This window comes from Squalius cephalus (genome assembly GCF_949319135.1).
Source record: "Squalius cephalus genome assembly, chromosome: 4".
NCBI lineage: Eukaryota > Metazoa > Chordata > Actinopteri > Cypriniformes > Leuciscidae > Squalius > Squalius cephalus.
The window spans coordinates 30003744-30027058 of record NC_137125.1 but is presented as its reverse complement, the minus strand read 5'-3'; the positions used below and the strand labels follow the sequence as shown (position 1 = coordinate 30027058).

Genomic DNA, 23315 nt, shown 5'->3' with positions numbered 1-23315 from the left:
AGGGAGCTCGTTTAAATGCAGGTGTATGGGCCATATAGAAAATCTGGAAGACTTGTACACAGGCGAGCCATCAGAATTGAAATTATACGACAAATTGTCTGGATCTGACAGAATTCCACCAGGTCTTGACAAGTTTCGATACATTTCACCATCGTATATGCCCGAGATAACATGCTCATTATGTGGCCTTTGGTGTCTGTAGCTCATGCTGTTTTGAATCTGAGGATTTTCAAGCAGTGTCTGGATTTGAGGTGCAATTGGTATGTTGATAAAAAAGCTTGCACTGTTCAAGGAACTGATTTCAATTGAAGCACTACAGATTGCACACTGTGCAATGTTTTTGTCTTGTATGTCTTCTTTTGTGCCAATGTATACTTTACAGGTTTTGCAGTAGAAGTGGAACTCCACAATGTCGGAGTTGTTTTTAAAGACCTTATTGAACAAATATTTTGATCTGGGTAACACCTCTTTGCCAAACAGAGTATTTATGAGCTGTAATAAGTCATGAAGTTGTGTCCCTGTTATATTATGTCTTGCTGCATGACTCATCACCATGAGCAGTGCCTCAGCCTTTGTCGTTGTACCTGCTGACATTAGTACTGAATCCATGTCTGTATCAAAACCTATCTGTCTGAATGGATCATCTTCTGGAATATCTGGAATTTCCGAATCAACTTCAGAAACACTGCCTTCTGATGATGAATCACAACTAAACTGCTGGGCCATGTCACTTGGTTGCAGCTCAGATGTAAGCAGAAAGCGACCAGATGAAGACATCTACAAAAAATGTAAAAAAAAAAAAAAACATTCCTGAGTGCATGTGTCTGCATACAATGACAGTAAACTAAGAAATGTATGACTGACCAGTAGGGCTGTGCGATATGACGGTATATGGCGTTTGACGTAGAGCCCAACCGATTAAAGGAGAACTCCGGTCAATTTTAACATAGAGCTCATTTTTTTGTACATTTGGAGTGCTGTCAATACAGAGAACAACGACAAAAATCTGTGTTGCCTACACCGTGTTATCCTCTTTTTAAAATTTGCACCCTGTTGACTTCAATGGGGCAATATTTAAACCTGCTTTTAGCCTCTTAACATCCTTGATGTGTCATTACAAGTGCACAGCCAATGTGAGTGATTCCTTCAGAGTGAACACGGGTGAATCTGACTGCAGTAGATGTGAAAGATATGAATAAAAATGATGTTATTTAAGTCAGCGCAAATACCTGTATTTACATCCTGTTTTCGGTCGAAGTCCAAAGTAGTCGATTGTCGAGTTCAAGCACATAGGTTTAGTTACCTATGATCACCCGCATGAACTCGGCAATCGACTACTTTGGACTTCAACCGAAAACAGGATGTAAATACAGGTATGTGCGCTGGCTGAATAAACATCATTTTTATTAATATCTATATTATAACAGCCAATTAATGACAATGGTTCTCCCTAATTCGTCGCTTCTAAATACTCTTTAACATTGCTTACATTTGCTAAATTAGATTACCCACAAATCTAGCTAATGCCATGTTTGTCACTGGAAGAGTGATGACCTTACTAAGCAGTTAAACTATAGCGTTAACTTATTCTTTATTCCATAAACCTTTATGATGCAAATAAATATCATGAGTTACAGAAATTCCAACGGTAACTCATGATATTTTATTAATTGAGGAAGGTAGGTAAAGGTAAACTGTGGCGAGGGGGGCGTGGTTCAGCGCGGTCTATAATGGGAGAGAGAGAAAGGAGACAAGCGGTATGTAAGTAGGTCAAGTGCAAATGACAAACACCTGTGTCTTATTGCAGTAATTGGCGTGGAGAGACGGGATATAAGCCGCTGTCGACTCAGAGACGAGAGAGAGAGGAGGACTAGGACTCGTACGTTGGAGGTGGAGAGAGTGATCGGAGAAAGTGAAAAAAGTGTTGTTAAAGGACAATTCCAGTGAAAAATGAACCTAGGGGTAATTAACACATGGTTACCGAGTCGATCGTTCCCTGAGATGCGTTTTCATGATAATCGAATATAAAGTGTTTTATCTTTAAAAACAGATTAGCTCTTAACAATAGTATATGGGGCACAGAGTAAGTAAAAGTAAATCGCTAGTTATTACCACTAACAAGGCTTATCTGTTTTTAAAGATAAAACACTTTATATTCGATTATCATGAAAACGCATCTCAGGGAACGATCGACTCGGTAACCATGTGTTAATTACCCCTAGGTTCATTTTTCACTGGAATTGTCCTTTAATGCTGTAGCGAGGCTACGGTGCAAGCGCTGTGTGCGCGCCTTTTGTTTATTATTGTTTTGAGTAATAAAAGCATGAGTCTCAGTCACGCCGACCCCAACTTCATCACATAAACTTCTGTAAGATGCTATGTTTCTGAATTCTCTTTTCTCATGCTCTCCATACTTGTGCATGTTATATGTGGCACAGTAATATTGTGTCATTGAAAAACGTTCAATTATCTGTGCTATTAAATTTTGGACTGTGCTCCTAGATTTTTTTAATTAGGAGCACAAGTGCTCCTAATAAAAAAAAAGTTACCGTAGAGCCCTGTTATCGGGATATGTATCGTTATCGGGGTATGAAATAGGATATGACATTTTGGTCATATTGTACAGCCCTACTGACTGCTGTCACAGAACGGGTTGTGCCCTGACCTCAAGATTTGCGCAGCTTGAACCTGGTCTAACTTCACTTTCATTTTCTCCGTGGTTGGCAGCAAGAGGCAGTACCTGAAAGCACAAAGAAACATTTGAAAAAATAATTCAACAAAACATGCACCAAACAGCAAATGGGTGTTTTAAAATGAAGGCTCATAAAAGCAGGATACAGTCTAGGAGACACTACATGTCTTTTTTCCACCATAACAATCCAGTTTAAGAATCGCTTTTTATTCCTGCTGCTATAAGGACTCGGAATTGACCCTTCGCCTAAATACGGTTGCTAAGCCACGATTGGCCTGTTGCGGTTTTCGGGCGTGACCCACTCATTTTTACCGTCTCTAATTCAGTGCTTATACCATGGTCTGGGTGAATACTCGATTCTGACTGGCTGCAGGGTGTCCATTAAAAAGTGATAGAGGACACCTAGTGAATAAACTGTCAGGCGTAACCAGGGAAACCAAGTTATTGTTTGTAAAAACTTTAGATTTCGATTGTAAAACTAATTAAAATATAAACTAATGTTTTAAAAATGTGTTATTTGGCAAGTAACCATGGTATAAGTGGACTTCGGCGGAAGTACGCTGCGCGTCGTACGGTTCACGCCTCGCCGTCGTCCATTAATACCTGACAATGGACACCTCGTCAGGCATTAACCCTTACATAATCTCTGTTCACTTTTCATTTTTTTAAGGTAATGTTGTTAAAATGGATTTTTTTTTCTTTCGTAAAATTGGTATCGGAAAAAGTACCGTTCAGGAACCGGTATCGAAGTCAAGGTATCAGTATCGAATTTCTTTAAACGATACCCAGCCCTACTTTTAGACAACAATTTCAACAACAACAACAACAACAACAACATGCAAAGAGCCTGTAAGGTGTGGTTGGTAGAAGAGCTCACCATGTTGGCCGTGTCATCCACGGATCCAGCTGAAGATGAAGATCGCCAGATGGAGACATTGTCTGCACAGGATCAAGAAGAACAGTACTAAATGTAGTAAAGCCCAATTATGTCTTTCACTAATTTAAAAAGTAGATCCATCTCTCACCCAGACTCAGGGGCGCAACTACCCAGTGTCAGAAGGGTATGCAGCAACAATTTTGCCCCCCCCCCCCCCCCCCAAAAAAAAATAAATAAATAAGTGTGCCATGTAATGAGTGAGTAGGAACAAGTGAGAGTTAGCCTAATAGATGAAATAAGTAAAAAATTGTCATTTATTAATACAATTGAAGGGGGTGTTTCATTATGACACAGGACCTTATGGGCGACCTTGCTCTCACCTCAACATCTGCAGTGCTCAGGTGTGGATTGATTCTGTCCCCTTGATCTATGTGGTCACCGGTGAAAGCCAAAACCTGAACAACCAGGAGTAACTTTTAGACAACAATTTCAAAAAACAATATGCCACAAGCCTGCAGGTGTGGTTGGTAGAAGAGCTCACCATGTTGGCCGTGTCATCTGGATCCAGCTGAATATCGCCAGAAGGAGACATGGTCTGCACAGGATCATGAAGAGATGGCACAAGCACAGAGTAAAAAAAACTGTACTCAATGTAGTAAAGCCTAATGGGAAATTATGTATTTTTAATAAAAAAAATAAAAATTACTCTCTCACCTCAACATCTGCATCTCCTGAACCATCTGCCACATTTAAAAGAACATCTTCAGGTAAGACTGAAGTCATACATTCTTTGAATACAATATAATTATATAATATTGATACCCAGGATTACAACATATTTCTCATGAACTGACTTACATCCAAATGTCCTCTTTTCAGTCTTGCACAGGGAAATGTAACTCTGCTCTTAGGCTCTAAGTACAATTTGTACTTGCGTTTTGACATTCTAAAATTAAAAAAGGACATAATAATTATCAGACATATTCATGAATAGGATGTTGAATTTACAAAGTAATTACGTAACTAAAATAAGGGTATTAATAAATCATATTTATCAGGTAACATTGTTGGAAATGTTTTCTAATCCTTTGTCTGTCTGTATTAATTGAGCTTTTTAGTTTACCAGCAATTTGCCAACTAGATGACTAGGATTATTGCACTAAAAAGTGTGACACACTTAGTTGCCAGATTATTTTGTACAACTGATGCAGCCTCAATTCAACAGTTCTGTAATAAATCCTACTCCATGAAGATTATAAGACTGCTTTGTACTGCTATTGTTGAAACTGCTTTAGAGAGTTGTTGATTCAACATTATAATCATTGTGGAACTGTGCTGTGTTATACAGACGTGTTTAATAAACCCTTTAACTTTATCATTCTATAGTGGGAGCTAAGACACACTATACACTACAGTATATGACTGTAGTCTGTAACCAAGGCAACAGTGCATCTCGCGCTTCCCGCCGTTAGAGTTAAATTCGCTCGTGAGGTAACCGTTACTTGTCATTTTTGAAGGTTGAAGGTTTATTTGCACATATAACATTTAAAATACAACTTTACAAATCCATAAAAGAAGAAAACGAAAATACTGTGCGGGAGAGAGTGAGAAGACCATGAGGTCTTATAAAACCACCTCCCCAAAATCACATTAAATGGACATAAAATTACATGATCAAAACAAGACAATACAATCAATACATCAATCATTTCAATATAACAAATTAACAAAATAAACTTATTTACATGTTAACATTAGTTTCAGCTCTCTTTTGAAAGAGTTTAGAGTGGTTTTAGTCTTTAAAATGGGATCTAAATGATTCCAGAGGGAAGGCCCTCTGTATTTCAGTGTAGATTGATTGGCTGTAGTTCTACAAAAAGGAACATAAAAGTCTTTACAGCGCCTTGTGGAATAGGCATGAACATCCGAAGAATACATGAAAAAGTTATTAAAAGCTCTGGGCATAATATTTATCATATTCACATACTTGTACATAAAGATATTTATGCAATAGATGTTAACATTAAATATTGTCAAAATGTTATATTTTATGAAAAGCGGAGCAGATGATGACAATCTATTTGAATTACTCATAATTCTTAAGAATTTCTTTTGTATTAATAAAATCTTATTTTGATATGTTTGGCATGTTGCACCCCAAACAATATTACAGTACAGAATGTGGGGATAGATTAAACTGTAATATAATGTTTTCATACATGAAATATCAATTAAAGAGCGAACTCTACTCAGTATACCAACAGATTTCATTATTTTTCTACAAACATGTTGAATATGATATTTCCAGGTTAATTTTTGGTCAACAATAACACCTAAAAATTTTATTTGGTTCACTTGGCTAATTTTTAAACCATCAATTGATACCTCTATGTCCTGACAGTCTCCTTTGTTTTTTGTGCTAAAAATCATAAAGTTAGTTTTTTCTATATTAAGAGAGAGTTGATTTACTTTAAACCATTCAGAAATATTTTGTAATTCTTCATTTGTTTCTCTTATCAATGTATCAATGTTAGAATGAGATAATAAAAGACATGTATCGTCTGCAAACATGAGTGGCATAACATTTTTACAAACAACTCTTAAATCATTGATATAAATTAGAAATAATAGAGGTCCCAAAATGGACCCCTGCGGTACCCCACATAAAAGTTTTCCCCTACTTGAGCTCAGATTGTTAACATAAACAAATTGCTCTCTCTCTTCCAAATAGTTTTGTACCCAATTTAAGGCTATATGTTTAATACCATAATTTTCTAATTTTGCTAAAAGAATATTATGATTTACTGTGTCGAATGCTTTCGACAAGTCTAAAAATATACCAATAGTGTTATTTTTTTCATGCAAATTTTTTGTGATTTTATCGACAAACTGTAAAAGAGCCATTTCTGTAGACATGTTCTCTCTGAAGCCATACTGGTGATCATATAAGATCAAATTTTCTGTCAAGTGTTTTAATATCCTTTTATAAACTAATTTTTCCAGTATTTTAGAAAACAAAGGTAGAACTGAAATAGGTCGATAATTGTTAAATAAATGTGAATTCCCAGACTTAAACAAGGGAGTTACTTTAGCTAATTTGAGATCTCTTGGTACAACGCCTGTTTTGAGTGACAAAGAGAGAACATAAGTTACAGGCTCAATAATAGCGGAAGCTACTTTCTTTATGAGACTAGCTCTAATTTCATCATGTCCTGGAGCTGTGTCCTTCATCTTTAATATGATTTCAAGTACTTCATTAGGAGTTGGAGGATCAAATTCATTTAAACAAGGATGAGGCAAATCAAAAATTTGTGAAGTAAATTTTCCTGTATTCACAATGTTTTTTGCCAGTGAAGGACCAACATTCACAAAGAAATCATTGAAACCATTTGCTATATCGATGGAATTTTGATAATTCTTGATACCATCGGATAACTGAGATGGAATTCCTCGAGTTGTTTGTTTTTTATTTAATAATTCATTTATAACATTCCAGGTCTTTTTTATATTTTCACATGAATTTCCTAACTTTTCAGAAAAATATTTTTTCTTGGCACCTTTTAGAGCTTTGCTGAATTTGTTTTTATATTTTTTATAGTACGCAGTATTTAACGGTGTGGGGCTAATGAGAGATTTTTTATACAACTTATTTTTAGTAATGGAAGATTTTCTTAATGCAGGTGTAAACCATGGCTTAGAAATATTCCTGTTTTTACTTCTACTTTGTACCAATGGAAAACATTTATTAAACAAAGATAAAAATATATTCATAAATGTCTGATAAGCTGTTTCGGCATCCTGATGTCCGAAGACATGATTCCATGATATCTCAGCCAGTGACCTTTTAAAAGACTCAACATATTTAGAAGTAAGTCTACGATGTTTCATACTATAGGTTGGCTTTTTTTGCTGAGAATTTGTAAAAAGCAGAAATACAGGGAGATGATCTGAAATATCAGTGAGCATTACACCTGATGTAATTGAATTTACAAAATGATTAGTTAGTATATTATCAATTAAGGTTGCCGATGAACATGTTATCCTTGTTGGTTTATCAATAAGTGGATAGAAATAATAAGAATAAATTGTATTTAAGAACTCAATGGAGGAATTAGATTCATGTTTCAAAAGATCAATGTTGAAATCTCCAAGAAGAATGCAAGGCCTATTCTTAACACTTATAATCTCCAGCATAGAGGACAAAGCCTCATTAAAAATGTCAATATCATTATCAGGTGGTCGATAAATGCAACCAATAATTACAGTTTGACCCCCAAAACAGCCACAATTTGGAATTTCTATAAAAACTGCTTCTGCATCAGTTTCAGAAAAACGAATACTCAGATCTTTTCTTTCAAAGAATTCAAAATCGTCATGAATAAAAAGAGAAACTCCACCACCTTTTCTATTAGTTCTACAAAAATGTACTGCATTGTATTGAGGTAAGGAGTAAAATTGTCTGATGTCCTCATTCAGCCACGTTTCCGTCAGAGCAAGCACAGAAAACTGATGTTCTAAAGTTGATAGAAACTGTATAAATAAGTCAAAATTCTTAGGTAGACTACGGATATTCAAGTGAAAAGCAGAAAACATGCCCTGATTATAATTTGATTTACTTTTGGACAATGCATTAAATTCAACTTCATTATAATAATGACATGCATCACTTGACCTTAAATTTAAACTATTTTTATCTGGGTCAACCAGGTCATTATATGATCTATCATCATCAATATCATCTGGATTAAAGACCAAATTACTTGCAGAGAAACTGTGTGAAAATGACATAAAGAGTTAAAAACCAAACAAAAGGCAACAGTTAAATACCTTTACATGTAAGGCATTTTAACTGGATCGAGGAGGATGTACAATCAGTTGGTCATACTTTAGGAAGGCGATGTTCCCCTTTTTCCTCTCTTCTCTAAGTTTAGGAAGCAGTTCCTTTCGCTTCATGCGGACCTTGTCAGAGTAGTCCTCATTGATATAGATGTTTGTGCCTTTTAGGGACTTTGCTCTCTTCAGTATTTCTTGTTTGTCCTTGTACCGAAGAAGTTCGATCAGAATAGATCTTGGTCGTCCAGTAGAATCATATTTCCCAATTCGATGTCCTCTTTCAAATTCAATATGCTTGGGTTCTATTTTAAGATGCTCCAGAAAAAGTTTCTTTACTTTTGCTTCAGCTTCAATCCATGTTTCAGACTTTACATCAGGAACTCCATCGATCACAATGTTCTTTTTTCTTGATATGTTATCCATGTAATCCAGTTTACCCATTAAGCTGTTTAAAGAAGCTTGGTATTCACCAAAACTTTCTGCAATGGCTTGATGTTTTTCTGCCATCTTGCTTGATTTAGCTTTGATCTCATCTACTTCAGCCTGAGAAAACTGGAGACTTGTTTTCAGGTCCTGAATGTCTTTAGTCACACTTTGGACATCTTTGAAAAGGTTGTCCATGCGAACACACATAGAGTCCACAATCACTTGAACACATGATTTAAAACTCTTCTCTTGTTGATCAAGAAGTTCTTTAAAATAAGTCTTTAGTTGTTCAAGCATCTCCTGGACCATAGGCAATGACACAGAGTCGTCCTCACATTTTCTTGGCATTTTGATGTTTTCAGAGCTTGATTTGTAAAACCAGGCTGGACCAGCTTGAGTAGGCCTTGTATACAATCTGTCAAATATCACTTTAGTTGTCAACCATCCACCTTTCGTAACCCACAAATCCAAATGTATCTTGAAGTATGTTTGGAAAAATATAGGTATGGTTATTCCAAAGTGACGTTCAACCATAAAAATAATAAAATACAAGTTCATTGAGTCTTGCCAAGGATTTTACAGACAACTTCACTCAACAAATCTACTTAAATCTACCTAACTATACAACAGAATAGAAAATATGTTCGCCTATGTGAAATATATAGAGGACGGGTGTAAAGAAATCGTCCCCATATCCTACATTAAGGACTTTGACCTTAACGTTAGTGACCTCACTAAAACTTACTGGGTGCGCTGGCAAGAGAAGTTTTTCAAGGGACAAATATTGTTCCTAAAGGGTGAGTCGTTATAACGTTATCTCCAATAGTTCATAAATAACATAAATGTCCAACTTGGAAATACTTTAACTTTAATAACTTACTAACGTTAGTAGTACGTCTATTAACTGGGATACGAGTTTTGGCTAACGCGCTAGCAAAGCTAGTAAGCGCTTAGGACAGAGGACGCAATGCTACCGGTGTTAGTATTGCATGACAGAGTATAACGTTATAGCAGGTGCTTTCAAGTACTTACATTCAGTGTTATTAACATTCCAGAGTCCAGAGAAGAGATCGAGGAGGAACTGGCCAAGGGTAAGCGGGTCCGTGTGAGACTCCTGAAGGAGACCACGCCTCCACGGTCGCGCTCCGAGGCAGAGGAAGCCAAAGCAATAAATGTAAAGTTGATATTGCTGTTATAGTTCCTATGTTAGCTAACTTTTTAGTTGTGTAAAATTGGTAAATTAATGTTATTGGCTGCTGCTGATCTGCTATCGTTTTTCCTGTTAACTGTAATTACAGCTATTGCCAACTGTAATTACAGCTAGTGCCATCTTGTGGCACTTGAATGTAACTACAGAATGCAAGTTATAGTGAAAATATAACTATGGGGGGGGGGGGGGGGGGATGTACTCCATAAACCATGTATGTACTGCAATGTATTTTTGTGTCTCTGACCACATACAGGTTATCAAATTATCACCATTATCAGGTGATAATATTAGGCTCCAATCATTAATCTATTCAATAATCATATAGGGTAATTGCTTTTACAATGCTTTGTTTGTTTTGTTTGGATGTGTGGGAGTCTTGCAATACACTGTGATGCTTTTTCCTAATTATGCTTTTATCCATGTTTATAGACAAATCAGAAAAAAGCTGCAGAAGAGGCCAAACAAAATAATCTCTTAACCTTGCTAAAAGAGAGAAAAATGAGAAGAAAACAGTCTCCACTCTGCCCAACTCCAAGCAAGATAATGAGAGCTCAAACCCTGTCTGACTCATTGTCAGAAGAGGATGATGATGATGATGATGGTGGGGTTGTACCAGAAAAACTTTTTGAGGAGGCAAAAAAGAAGCAACATCTCTACCTAAAAAAAATAAACAATATGTCTCTGCAACTACAGGAAACTACAAACAAGTAAGTGATTTTTGAATAACCTTAATGTGTTCTGACAAGAGAATTGATCTTTAGCCCAATGTTTGATTTAACCTGCTTGTCAGAGCACCATAGCAGAACTAGGTGGATATACTATAAGTAGCTAGATAACACCTAATATATTAAAATATATATATTTTTTTTCTTTCTTATAATGTCAGCTAATCATGACATACACTATGTCCGTCTATTATAGGTTAGAGGAGCAGGAGAAACTCAGAGCAGAAATTGAGGCAGAGAATAAAGAACTACGTTCTCTAAACATGCAATTGCAGCAACAATTGCTGAAGGCACTGAAATCCTCATCAACAGCAAAGTGCAGTGGTAAAGAGGACAGCCCCCCCCCCCCCCCCCCCCCCCCCAATCATCATTTAAACCAGCTAATAAGATACAAATTAAAGGAATAGCATTGGGATTGGGGAAGACTATAAGTTATTGGAGTACTTCAGCTGTGATCTTTGAGGGTTTATAAGTATATTTTTTGTTGTCATGTTTTCCATCATCTGTCATATTTGTGATATGTTTGTTTTCTTTCTAACTGTCAAAGACCCTGGAGCCCGAAGCCCAAAGGAGACCTTACAAAGTAAGGATATACATGTGTATATATAACAAATATATTACTCACAGTCACAGATATCTGAAATCTATCATGGTCCATATTTACCAAACTATAGGCCCTGATGCAAGAGGGTAAATATGTATATTGAGTACATTGACATTATTTTGTATATGTTGCAGAGTCTGACTGTTTGGTGGAACCATCTGTGTCTTCAAAAGGAGATGAGGTACAGTATTGCCCTCCCCTTACGAAAAAGAAGTATACTTTAAGTTCATTTTATAAAGTATACTTAAAGGAACCGTATGTAAGATTGTGGCCAAAACTGGTACTGCAATCACTTTCAAATTACTGTAGAGCGGTGTATCCCCTCCCCCTCCCCCTGACTCAAGGTTGCCAGATAGGCTGCAACGTTGGCATCTGTCTTCAAATTCTTCTCCGTTTTCAGCCGTCTCCATCTTTCAAAGGAATGGTCAACATGATTTCTTAATGTCTAGTGACATATCAGGGCCATTTTATGATTAATTGAAATACATTTCTTACATACGGTTCCTTTAAGTAATGTTTAAGTATATTTTTGAGAAGTATATAACATGTAGACTGAAAGTATACTTTCTTATTTTTAGTTTAAAAGAAGTATACTAATGGAACACTTGAATAAACATTTTTCGTAAGGCTCTTCATCTGTGTGCATGGATTAAGAACCCCCAACTACAGTATACTTTAAGTTTTAATAAATTTTGTATGCATTTGTACAATCTAGTACCTTGATTATTTTTGTTTTTAATTTTGTCAGATTCACTTGGGGGGAGATGTTCGAGTGCGCAGAGAGGCCTGGTCAAGGATTCAAAACAGCACACAGGATTCCTTATTTGTCAAGGAGTTGGCAGTGGCAATCTGGGGCACTAAGACTCTGGGGGAAAGAAGTCTCACAGGGAAGGAATGCCCCACAACCAAAACCAGCAGGCAGCCTTTAACCCCCCAGAAACTTCAGACATTAAAAGGTAGCAGTAGCCACAAGGTCTTTGTGGCATGCCAAGTACTGGGTTATGGAGTAATAAATTTTTATTTGTTCTGGTGCGACACAAGCATCACTATTTATCTGTTCATTTCTTTTCAGTCTGCTTCAAGGAGTGGCTTGACAGAAAGAATGTGGAGGAGACAGAGTTGCAGGCCAGATGGATAAAGGCCGGACGGTTCATCACAGAAAAAATAATGGACATTAACAGACTAAAAAAAAAACTTTAAAATGTGAGTATGGGGTTCCATTTGTGCCAAAAATGAGTCGACTGCTTTGTGCTTTGTACTACACATTTGTCCTTGTCAACAGTAACCTGCTAACAGTTGCCTACTTTTTCAGATAAATTAGTATAAGTTGATGTGTTTGCTCTCCGTTTATGTCGTTTTGTTCTGTCATCCTTACTGTATTGATCCTACTTTTTCAGGTAAATTACTAAATGTTGATGTGTATGTTCTTTGTTTATGTCGATTTGTTCTGTTGTCCTCAGTGTCATCTTAACTGTCGTCTTGTTCTGTCATCTTAACTGTTGTCTCTTTCTGTCGTCTTGTTCTGTCGTCTTAACTGTTGTCTCGTTCTGTCGTCTCTTTCTGTCGTCTCTTTCTGTCGTCTCGTTCTGTCGTCTTGTTCTGTCGTCTCTTTCTGTCGTCTCGTTCTGTCGTCTCGTTCTGTCGTCTCGTTCTGTCGTCTCGTTCTGTCGTCTCTTTCTGTCGTCTCGTTCTGTCGTCTCGTTCTGTCGTCTCGTTCTGTCGTCTCTTTCTGCCGTCTCTTTCTGCCGTCTCGTTCTGCCGTCTCGTTCTGCCGTCTCGTTCTGTCGTCTCGTTCTGTCGTCTCTTTCTGCCGTCTCTTTCTGCCGTCTCGTTCTGTCGTCTCTTTCTGCCGTCTCTTTCTGCCGTCTCTTTCTGTCGTCTCTTTCTGTCGTCTTGTTCTGTCATCTTGTTCTGTCGTCTCTTTCTGTCGTCTTGTTCTGTCGTCTTGTTCTGTCCTCTCGTTCTGTCCTCTCGTTCTGTCCTCTTGGTCTGTCGTCTTAACTGTTGTCTCGTTCTGTCGTCTTGTTCTGTCGTCTTGTTCTGTCGTCTTGTTGACAGAACGAGACAACAGTTAAGACGACAGAACGAGACGACAGAACAAGACGACAGAAAGAGACGACAGAACGAGACAACAGTTAAGACGACAGAACAAGACGACAGAACAAGACGACAGAAAGAGACGACAGAACGAGACAACAGTTAAGACGACAGAACAAGACGACAGAACAAGACGACAGAAAGAGACGACAGAACGAGACAACAGTTAAGACGACAGAACGAGACGACAGAACAAGACGACAGAAAGAGACGACAGAACGAGACGACACAGAGACGACAGAACAAGACGACAGAACGAGACGACAGAACGAGACAACAGTTAAGACGACAGAACAAGACGACAGAACAAGACGACAGAACAAGACGACAGAAAGAGACGACAGAACGAGACGACACAGAGACGACAGAACAAGACGACAGAACGAGACGACAGAAAGAGACAACAGTTAAGACGACAGAACAAGACGACAGAAAGAGACGACAGAACAAGACGACAGAACAAGACGACAGTTAAGACGACAGAACAAGACGACAGAACAAGACGACAGAACAAGACGACAGAACAAGACGACAGAACAAGACGACAGAAAGAGACGACAGAACGAGACGACACAGAGACGACAGAACGAGACGACAGAACGAGACGACAGAACGAGACAACAGTTAAGACGACAGAACAAGACGACAGAACGAGACGACAGAAAGAGACGACAGAACAAGACGACAGAACGAGACGACAGAACAAGACGACAGAAAGAGACGACAGAACGAGACAACAGTTAAGACGACAGAACGAGACGACAGAACAAGACGACAGAAAGAGACGACAGAACGAGACAACAGTTAAGACGACAGAACGAGACGACAGAACAAGACGACAGAAAGAGACGACAGAACGAGACAACAGTTAAGACGACAGAACGAGACGACAGAACGAGACAACAGTTAAGACGACAGAACGAGACGACAGAACAAGACGACAGAAAGAGACGACAGAACGAGACAACAGTTAAGACGACAGAACGAGACGACAGAACAAGACGACAGAAAGAGACGACAGAACGAGACGACACAGAGACGACAGAACAAGACGACAGAAAGAGACGACAGAACGAGACGACAGAACAAGACGACAGTACAAGACGACAGAACAAGACGACAGAAAGAGACGACAGAACAAGACGACAGAACAAGACGACAGAAAGAGATGACAGAACAAGACGACAGAACAAGACGACAGAAAGAGACGACAGAACAAGACGACAGAACAAGACGACAGAAAGAGACGACAGAACAAGACGACAGAACAAGACGACAGAAAGAGACGACAGAACAAGACGACAGAACAAGACGACATAAAGAGATGACAGAACAAGACGACAGAACAAGACGACAGAAAGAGACAACAGAACAAGACGACAGAACAAGACGACAGAAAGAGACGACAGAACAAGACGACAGAACAAGACGACAGAACGAGACGACAGAACGAGACAACAGTTAAGACGACAGAACAAGACGACAGAACAAGACGACAGAAAGAGACGACAGAACAAGACGACAGAACAAGACGACAGAAGAGATGACAGAACGAGACGACAGAACAAGACGACAGAACGAGACGACAGAACAAGACGACAGAAAGAGACGACAGAAAGAGACGACAGAACAAGACAACAGAACAAGACGACAGAACGAGACAACAGTTAAGACGACAGAACAAGACGACAGAAAGAGACAACAGTTAAGATGACAGAACAAGACGACAGTTAAGATGACACTGAGGACGACAGAACAAATCGACATAAACAAAGAACATACACATCAACATTTAGTAATTTACCTGAAAAAGTAGGATCAATACAGTAAGGATGACAGAACAAAACGACATAAACGGAGAGCAAACACATCAACTTATACTAATTTATCTGAAAAAGTAGGCAACTGTTAGCAGGTTACTGTTGACAAGGACAAATGTGTAGTACAAAGCACAAAGCAGTCGACTCATTTTTAGAACCCCATAGTGAGCACTTAATTAAGATCAATTGTTGTTAATGCGTTTTATTGTAATTTGCTTGTTGAGCCAGAAGAGTGTTGTTTTTTGTTAAATAATTGTTATTATTGTATTAACGTATTAATGTTTATTTGTTATTATTAAATGAACTTGTTACATGTATTAATGTAAGCTTGTATTTTCATGATTTTCATCATACCAAAATTCAATGTAGCTGTCCTGCATTCCACCCTGGTGAACAGGCTACCATCCTTAACATCTATTACTGTTTACCAGCATAGTTTCCAATGTGTGTAACCAGCATCCAATGTTGGTGCTGGTGTGACCAGCATGGGATGCATTTAATTAATGCATACAGCAAGCACACCAGCACACCAGCATCCCATGCTGGTCACAACACCAGCACACCAGCATCCCATGCTGGTCACACCAGCACACCAGCATCCCATGCTGGTCACACCAGCATCCCAGGCTGGTCACACCAGCATACCAGCATCCCATGCTGGTCACCAGCATACCAGCACCAAAACACAACATATGCTGGTCTAGCTGGTATGACCAGCTATGCTGGTCTATGCTGGTTTTTCCAGCAGGGCTATCATAGACTGAGAGTCTGATTGTGAGAAACTACCTAATATTAAAATGACAAAAAAGTCTTGAGACAAATAATGTATTATTATTGTTGTTTATTGATTTTTTAAAATGGTTATCAATGAATGAATTGATGCTTTTAAACACATCGCCTATGCATACTTTATAAACTGGTTTTATTAATACAAAATTAAATCGGAATAGTCTGAATAAATAAACAGTAATTCTCTATTGATTTTCTAAATGCCCTTCCAACACCATTCCTATTGAAGTTTAATGCTGTTTTTGTTTTTTATCCTGAGTAAAAGTTTTTATTCTTTCATAAGGTATTGTGACATGTGTAAGTAACTTGATTTCTCTAAAATCATAATCTCTAAAAAAAACCTAATTTGTTTTGCAGAGACTCTTAAGAAGACTGCAAAGATCAACTGGCAAGAAACTGAGAGGGAACTCTCAAAATAGTCTGGGACAAGAGATGGAGGAGGACAGACGGTCTGCAGTGTAAGCTGTGATAAATGTATAGTTGCTGCTTCTTCTAACTGTCCCCAATTTATTTACAGGTTTAATACAGGTTAAAAGTATGTATTTTAACAATTAGGTATATAACTTTAAATAGGCATGTTCTCTTTTGTTCTGGGCGGCAAGTGCAGTAACTGTAACATCGGCCATATTTTGTAGTATTAAACACATAGCCTATTTATACAGACTTCATCAGGCTCCGAAAATTCTTCACAAAGAACACAAAGCATGGCTTAAAATAAAAAAAAAGATGAAATGTAGTTGCAATAAACGCATTAAGAATCCGCACAACGGAGGACTCAGTGCAGAACTGATGAATAACTGATGACGGGACAGTTTGATCTTCGGCTGACAAATCAGAGGAAAGGGGCGTTTCATTCCCGCCTACGTGTAGAAATCGAATATTCAAGCTGTTTATTCATTTTTCTACCTCAGAACGAAAAACGAAAAATCAAGCTGAATTCTTGTTTTTCGTTTTCATGGAAAAAATGAAAAATCGAAAAAGGAACATTTTTCTACTTTCAATATTAAATAAAAAAACGACTGAACGAATGATACACGGATTGGTGTTGCTACTCATTTAGATGGAACCCAGATGATCCCTAGTTGGGCCACATGCATATGATTCCTAGTTGGGCCCCACTTAAAGCCCTGTGAAATCCTGCATAAAACCTAAATGAGTAAGTTGCTGGGGCCAACATGGAACTCATGGACAAACCCACTTACAGCCTGTATTTCAGCCCATGTAGTATCCTTGTAGTACCCACAAAAAAACTAAAACTGGGACCAAGATGGGCCCAGTTGGGGCCCACCTGTTTAAAAGCGCCATACTATATGATCCATTATGGAACCTGTGGACAATCCATTCAGCCCATTTCAAACCCACATGGGCCCACATACAAAATGTTGGCTGGAAGATGGCATTTAGAAATTTTGGCAAGTAATCAGAAAAGGTTTTAACATCACCTTCATTAGTCAGGCAGCAAACTTAAATCTTGAAATAGTATCACTATACCTGTTCTTAACCAAATTTTTTTCAGCAAGTACCGCCTCCACTTTTGCTTGTCAGGAATCGCATTGTTTTTTACCAACTGCCTTGAGTTCGTGTAGGTCCAGAAACAGTATATTCCCTATTTAAAATGAATGAAAATAAATTAATAAATAAACGAGTGTAAGTGGAATGTTATTTTAAAGTTTAGTGAATTAGTGAACAAACTCCATCGCACACCTGCAATTGATAGGTGCGTAGGATTAATGAGACCAACCAGGTGGATCGTTTCAACAGACAAGCAATTCCCGCACACTATCGTAACTTGCAAAGAAGTATTCTTTATTCACACAACGTTTCGGTCACACGACCTTCATCAGGAGTATACAAATGTTCAAATTCATCTCTTTTAAGATAAACACATGACCAATTACCAAAGCTCCATCTGTAAACAATCAAGCTCATTAGGAGTATAAAATTAACATCACATCATAAACAGTTACAAATTATGATAGTTACAACAATCAATAAAGATCCCACTGTAGGTTAACAAGATCATCTAATACACATGATCAACACGTCGTCATCAAACAGCATCAAATTGTTACAACAGTCAGACTCCATAACCACTCAATCTCATTGTGAATTCATAGTAGGAACAACACATCATTCAAAACCATTACATCACTATAACATTACATTAAATGGTGCTTCATCGTTCATACCCATAGGAAATAAAGTTTGAAGGGTGTAAATCCAGAACAGTTCGCGTCTCTGTAGAAGTAATTCAATGTCTCCACCTCTAGGTGGCAAAGTTACTTTCTCAATCCCACAGAAACGTAAAACGTATATACGTTTAATAAACGTATTGCACTTAGACATTATCTTTCGTTACGCGAGGACTCTAATCCACCATCAGACTTTATCGTCGAGATGGCTTCGTACCTTTTGAAATATAATTATTTTAGTTTCGATATGGATTTTTTTCTCCAGATAAGTGGGACAGCAATGGGCTCGAATTTTGCCCCTAACTATGCCAATTTATTTATGGTTTTTTTTGAGGAGAGTTATGTATTGAATACAGAAAATAATCCTTTCTATTCACAGATTATGAAGTGGTATAGATACATTGACGATATATTTTGTATTTTTTTGGGTGATCACGATGAGGCTCGAGAATTTGTGACATATTTGAATAACTTGGTTGACGACTTAGAATTTACTTCTGAAATTAATTCGTCTAGAGTACACTTCCTCGATATGTGGGTACAGAAGAACGAAGGCAGTTTGACTACAACTTTGTTTACAAAAGAGACTGATCGTAACACACTTTTACTTGCTACCAGTTTTCATCCGACTTTTTAAAAAAAAGGACTGCCTAAGAGTCAGTTCTATAGATTGAGGAGGATTTGTTATTCTGATTCCGATTTTATTGAGAAATCGAAAATCATGAAAAATAAATTTTTGAACAGAGGTTATCCTTTGGATTGGGTCGAAGAAGGATACAATACAGCTTTTAAAAAGACACGGTCTGAATTGCTAAAAAAGAAGACAAAGAAAACAAGAAAGTATTCTTTTGCTTGTATTACAACACATTCACCTAAGTCCTACATGATAAAATCAATTTTTAAAAAACACTGGCATTTATTGTCTTCTGATCCGGAGTTGAACGATATTTTTAGACATCCTCCTTTGATTGTATATAAACGCGCCAGGAATTTAAAAGATAGCTTGGTACATGCTCGTTTTCAGAGCGTTAGTCCTCGTGCATCTCAGAGTTTACTTAGTCCTATACAGAAGGGCAATTATCGTTGTGGGAATTGTGCTCAGTGTAATAATACTTTCAAAACATCATTTTTTTGTCATCCTAGAACTGGTAAAAAATATAGCATCAAATCTGTGATTACTTGTGTTTCCACTCATGTTGTGTACTTGATCCGTTGTCCTTGTGGTATAGGCTATGTGGGAAAAACGTCACGTCAATTGAAACAAAGAATTAGTGAACATAAGAGTTCGATCAGAAGAAAAGATATGAATTATCCAGTCGCGGTACACTTTTTAAATTTGAATCACGATGTCACCTCTTTACGTTTCTGTGGGATTGAGAAAGTAACTTTGCCACCTAGAGGTGGAGACATTGAATTACTTCTACAGAGACGCGAACTGTTCTGGATTTACACCCTTCAAACTTTATTTCCTATGGGTATGAACGATGAAGCACCATTTAATGTAATGTTATAGTGATGTAATGGTTTTGAATGATGTGTTGTTCCTACTATGTATTCACAATGAGTTTGAGTGGTTATGGAGTCTGACTGTTGTAACAATTTGATGCTGTTTGATGACGACGTGTTGATCATGTGTATTAGATGATCTTGTTAACCTACAGTGGGATCTTTATTGATTGTTGTAACTATCATAATTTGTAACTGTTTATGATGTGATGTTAATTTATACTCCTAATGAGCTTGATTGTTTACAGATGGAGCTTTGGTAATTGGTCATGTGTTTATCTTAAAAGAGATGAATTTGAACATTTGTATACTCCTGATGAAGGTCGTGTGACCGAAACGTTGTGTGAATAAAGAATACTTCTTTGCAAGTTACGATAGTGTGCGGGAATTGCTTGTCTAAAGTTTAGTGAATAAAAGCATACTTTGATCGTTTCCTCCAACCAAGTGGTTGGGATAATTTCTACAGAATTATCATCTGCAAACTCGACCACTGCAAAAGTCGCCATCTGTTGAGAGATAAAAACAATGCTTTTATATTACAAATGCACAGCCTATCAATATGCACATCACAATCTCTGTGTCACGGTTGTTGAATGCATTGTTTCTTTCTTGTCTCGTGTCGTTGTGTTTATGTGTGAGTGGGCGTTGTCCCGCTCACGTGTCTGTCAGCGCTCCAGCTGATCATCATCATCACAATCACTGTTCACAGCTGCTGTTCATTCCCATTGCCTATATATACTCACACCATTCTCTGTTCCAGTGTCGGATTGTTTGTTGAGGTCCTGTGTTGCCGTGTCTGTGTTCCCGTGAAGTTTGCCGTGTCTGTGTTCGCCTGCCTTGTCTTCTCGCCGTCTTGTTCCTCGTCACTGGATTCACCGCACTCAAACACCGGGATCGGGATTCTGCACTATCACAGCACCAGAGCACCACAGACCATCGAATAGTCCCTGCACGAGCCTGAGTCGCCGCCCTTATTTGTGCCTGTACTGTTTCTGACCTTATCGAGATATTAAACACTTATTGAGTACCTGCAACTGTTTCCTGTCTGTTCAGTCATGACAGAACAATCCGACCAGTTGATGGAAGCAGCAGGTGGCGCCGCAGCAACTATGGATGACTTTGTTCGTGCAAGTATTCAAAGGATGGACGCTCAGGACCGTCATCAAGGGGATGCGGCGCACGCGATTCAGGCTCTCGTCACGCAGGTGTCCGAGCTGACCCAGCGTTTTCAACAGCTGCAACCTCCCGCTGCGCCAGACGCACCGCCCGTCCCTCCCACACCACCGATGTCCGCCTCCCAGTCGGAACCACGCCTTCCGACTCCTGAGCCTTACTCTGGTGAGCCTAACTTTTGCCGGCCGTTTTTGACTCGATGCGGCATGCATTTTGCTCTCCAGCCACGGACATTCGAGAGAGAGGAGACGAAGGTGGCATTCGTTCTGACGCTACTGACTGGGAGAGCGGCACTATGGGGGACGGCGGTGTGGGAAAATCAAGAACCATGCTGTTCCTCGTTCCAGGAGCTCTCCTCGGAGATGAGGAGAGTTTTCGACCGCGCGGTCGCGGGGAGAGAGGCTGCCAGGGTCTTATCAGATCTACGTCAGCAAGATCGATCGGTTTCTGATTATGCCATTGAGTTTAAGACCCTGGCGGCCGAGTGTCGCTGGAACGAGGAAGCGCAGTGGGATAGGTTCCTGCATGGGCTGGCCGACCGCGTCCAGAGGGAGATCTACGCCCTGGACCTACCCCCCTCACTGAATGGACTTATCGATCTGGCTCTGAGGGTGGACGCCCGACTAGCCCGGGTCGGACCACGCGCTCCACCCAGCCTGCCTCGTGGGGGGGTGGAACATCAGCGGTCCAGCGGCATGGACGCGGTCGGTCCCTCCGATCCCGAGCCTATGCAGGTGGGTCGAGCTCGGCTTTCCCGGGAGGAGAGGGAGAGGCGGAGATCCCTTGGCCTTTGCCTGTACTGCGGGGGAGCGGGACACTTTGCCAACAACTGCCCGGTAAAAGGCCAAGCCCGATAGTAAGCATGAGGCTACTATCGGGTGGGATTTCCGCCGAAAAGTCCTCATCTACATCCACCATCCTCCCGGGAAGACTTAGATGGTCTGTCCACGATCATCACTGCACCGCACTGGTGGACTCCGGGGCCGAAGGTAATTTTATGGATCGCACCTTTGCACTACAGCTTCAAGTCCCACTCAGAACACTCCCCCAGAGAATCACCGTACATGCACTCAACGGACAGTCACTACCCACCATCTCCCAGGCCACCGAGAACATTACACTCATCATCTCAGGGAATCACGCAGAGACAATATCATTCTACATCACGGACTCCCATCACACCCCCATTGTATTGGGTCACCCCTGGCTCAATCAACACAACCCCCGCATTGACTGGAAACAAAGAACCATATCAGCCTGGAGCACTGAATGTCATAGTTCTTGTCTTGTGTCTGCCTGTTCTGTTGTCTCTGTTCCTGTATTGCAGGAGGAAGCAGTGGATTTATCAAACGTGCCCGCGGAGTACCGTGACCTGAGGGAAGTGTTCAGTAAGTCAAGGGCTGCTTCTCTTCCTCCGCACCGTCCCTACGACTGTGCTATAGATTTACTGTCAGGTAAGTCTCCGCCTAAAGGCAAGATTTATTCACTCTCGGTTCCGGAGAGGGAGGCTATGGAGAAATATATTTCTGATTCTCTAGCATCCGGGTTCATCCAACCTTCCTCATCTCCAGCGGGGGCGGGGTTCTTTTTTGTGGGGAAGAAGGATGGATCGCTGCGACCTTGTATTGATTACCGGGGGCTGAACAACATCACGGTAAAGAATACTTATCCTTTGCCGTTGATGTCTTCAGCCTTCGAGAGGTTGCAGGGAGCATCCATCTTCACAAAATTGGACTTACGTAATGCTTATCATTTGGTTCGTATCAGGAAGGGGGATGAGTGGAAGACTGCCTTCAACACCCCTAGGGGGCACTTTGAATACTTGGTCATGCCTTTCGGTTTGTCCAACAGTCCCGCAGTCTTCCAAGCACTCGTCAATGACGTGCTGCGAGACATGATCGATCAGTTTATTTATGTTTACCTGGATGACATTCTGATTTTTTCCTCGTCTCTCCAGGAACACGTGCAGCACGTCCGACGAGTTCTCCAAAGGTTGCTAGAGAATGGGCTTTTTGTCAAGGCGGAGAAATGCGCTTTTCATGCACAGTCGGTCCCTTTCTTAGGACACATCGTGTCGGCTGAGGGTATGCGTATGGATCCTGACAAAGTTAAGGCTGTGGTAGAGTGGCCAAACCCAGATTCCCGTAAGGCCCTACAGAGGTTTCTGGGGTTCGCCAATTTCTACCGGCGTTTTATTCGCAACTTTAGCCAACTAGCCGCACCTCTGACTGCCTTGACCTCCCCCAGAACTGCGTTCAGGTGGTCGGAAGCAGCCGAGACTGCTTTTTCCAACCTCAAGAGCCGCTTTGTTTCGGCTCCCATCTTAATCGCCCCTGATTCCTCACGTCAGTTTGTGGTGGAGGTCGACGCG

At 39.7% G+C, this 23315-nt stretch overlaps 2 protein-coding genes across 2 annotated transcripts; one reads left to right on the top strand and one right to left on the bottom strand.

Moving 5' to 3' along the window:
- Positions 1-522: 522 nt before the first annotated feature.
- On the bottom strand, positions 523-4352 carry LOC307157013 (uncharacterized protein; the record flags this gene model as incomplete). Its single annotated transcript, XM_079868746.1, has 6 exons — positions 523-777; positions 2666-2740; positions 3570-3631; positions 3950-4024; positions 4111-4164; positions 4284-4352. The coding sequence occupies 6 exons, from the start codon at positions 4350-4352 to the stop codon at positions 624-626; spliced, it is 489 nt and encodes a 162-aa protein (XP_079724872.1). The 3' UTR covers positions 523-623.
- Positions 4353-9468: 5116 nt separating this feature from the next.
- LOC307157011 (uncharacterized protein) lies at positions 9469-11350 on the top strand (the record flags this gene model as incomplete). Its single annotated transcript, XM_079868744.1, has 5 exons — positions 9469-9625; positions 9884-10002; positions 10468-10745; positions 10960-11079; positions 11311-11350. 5 exons carry the CDS (start codon positions 9469-9471, stop codon positions 11348-11350), a joined length of 714 nt encoding a protein of 237 aa, XP_079724870.1.
- Between the last annotated feature and the right edge of the window lie 11965 nt (positions 11351-23315).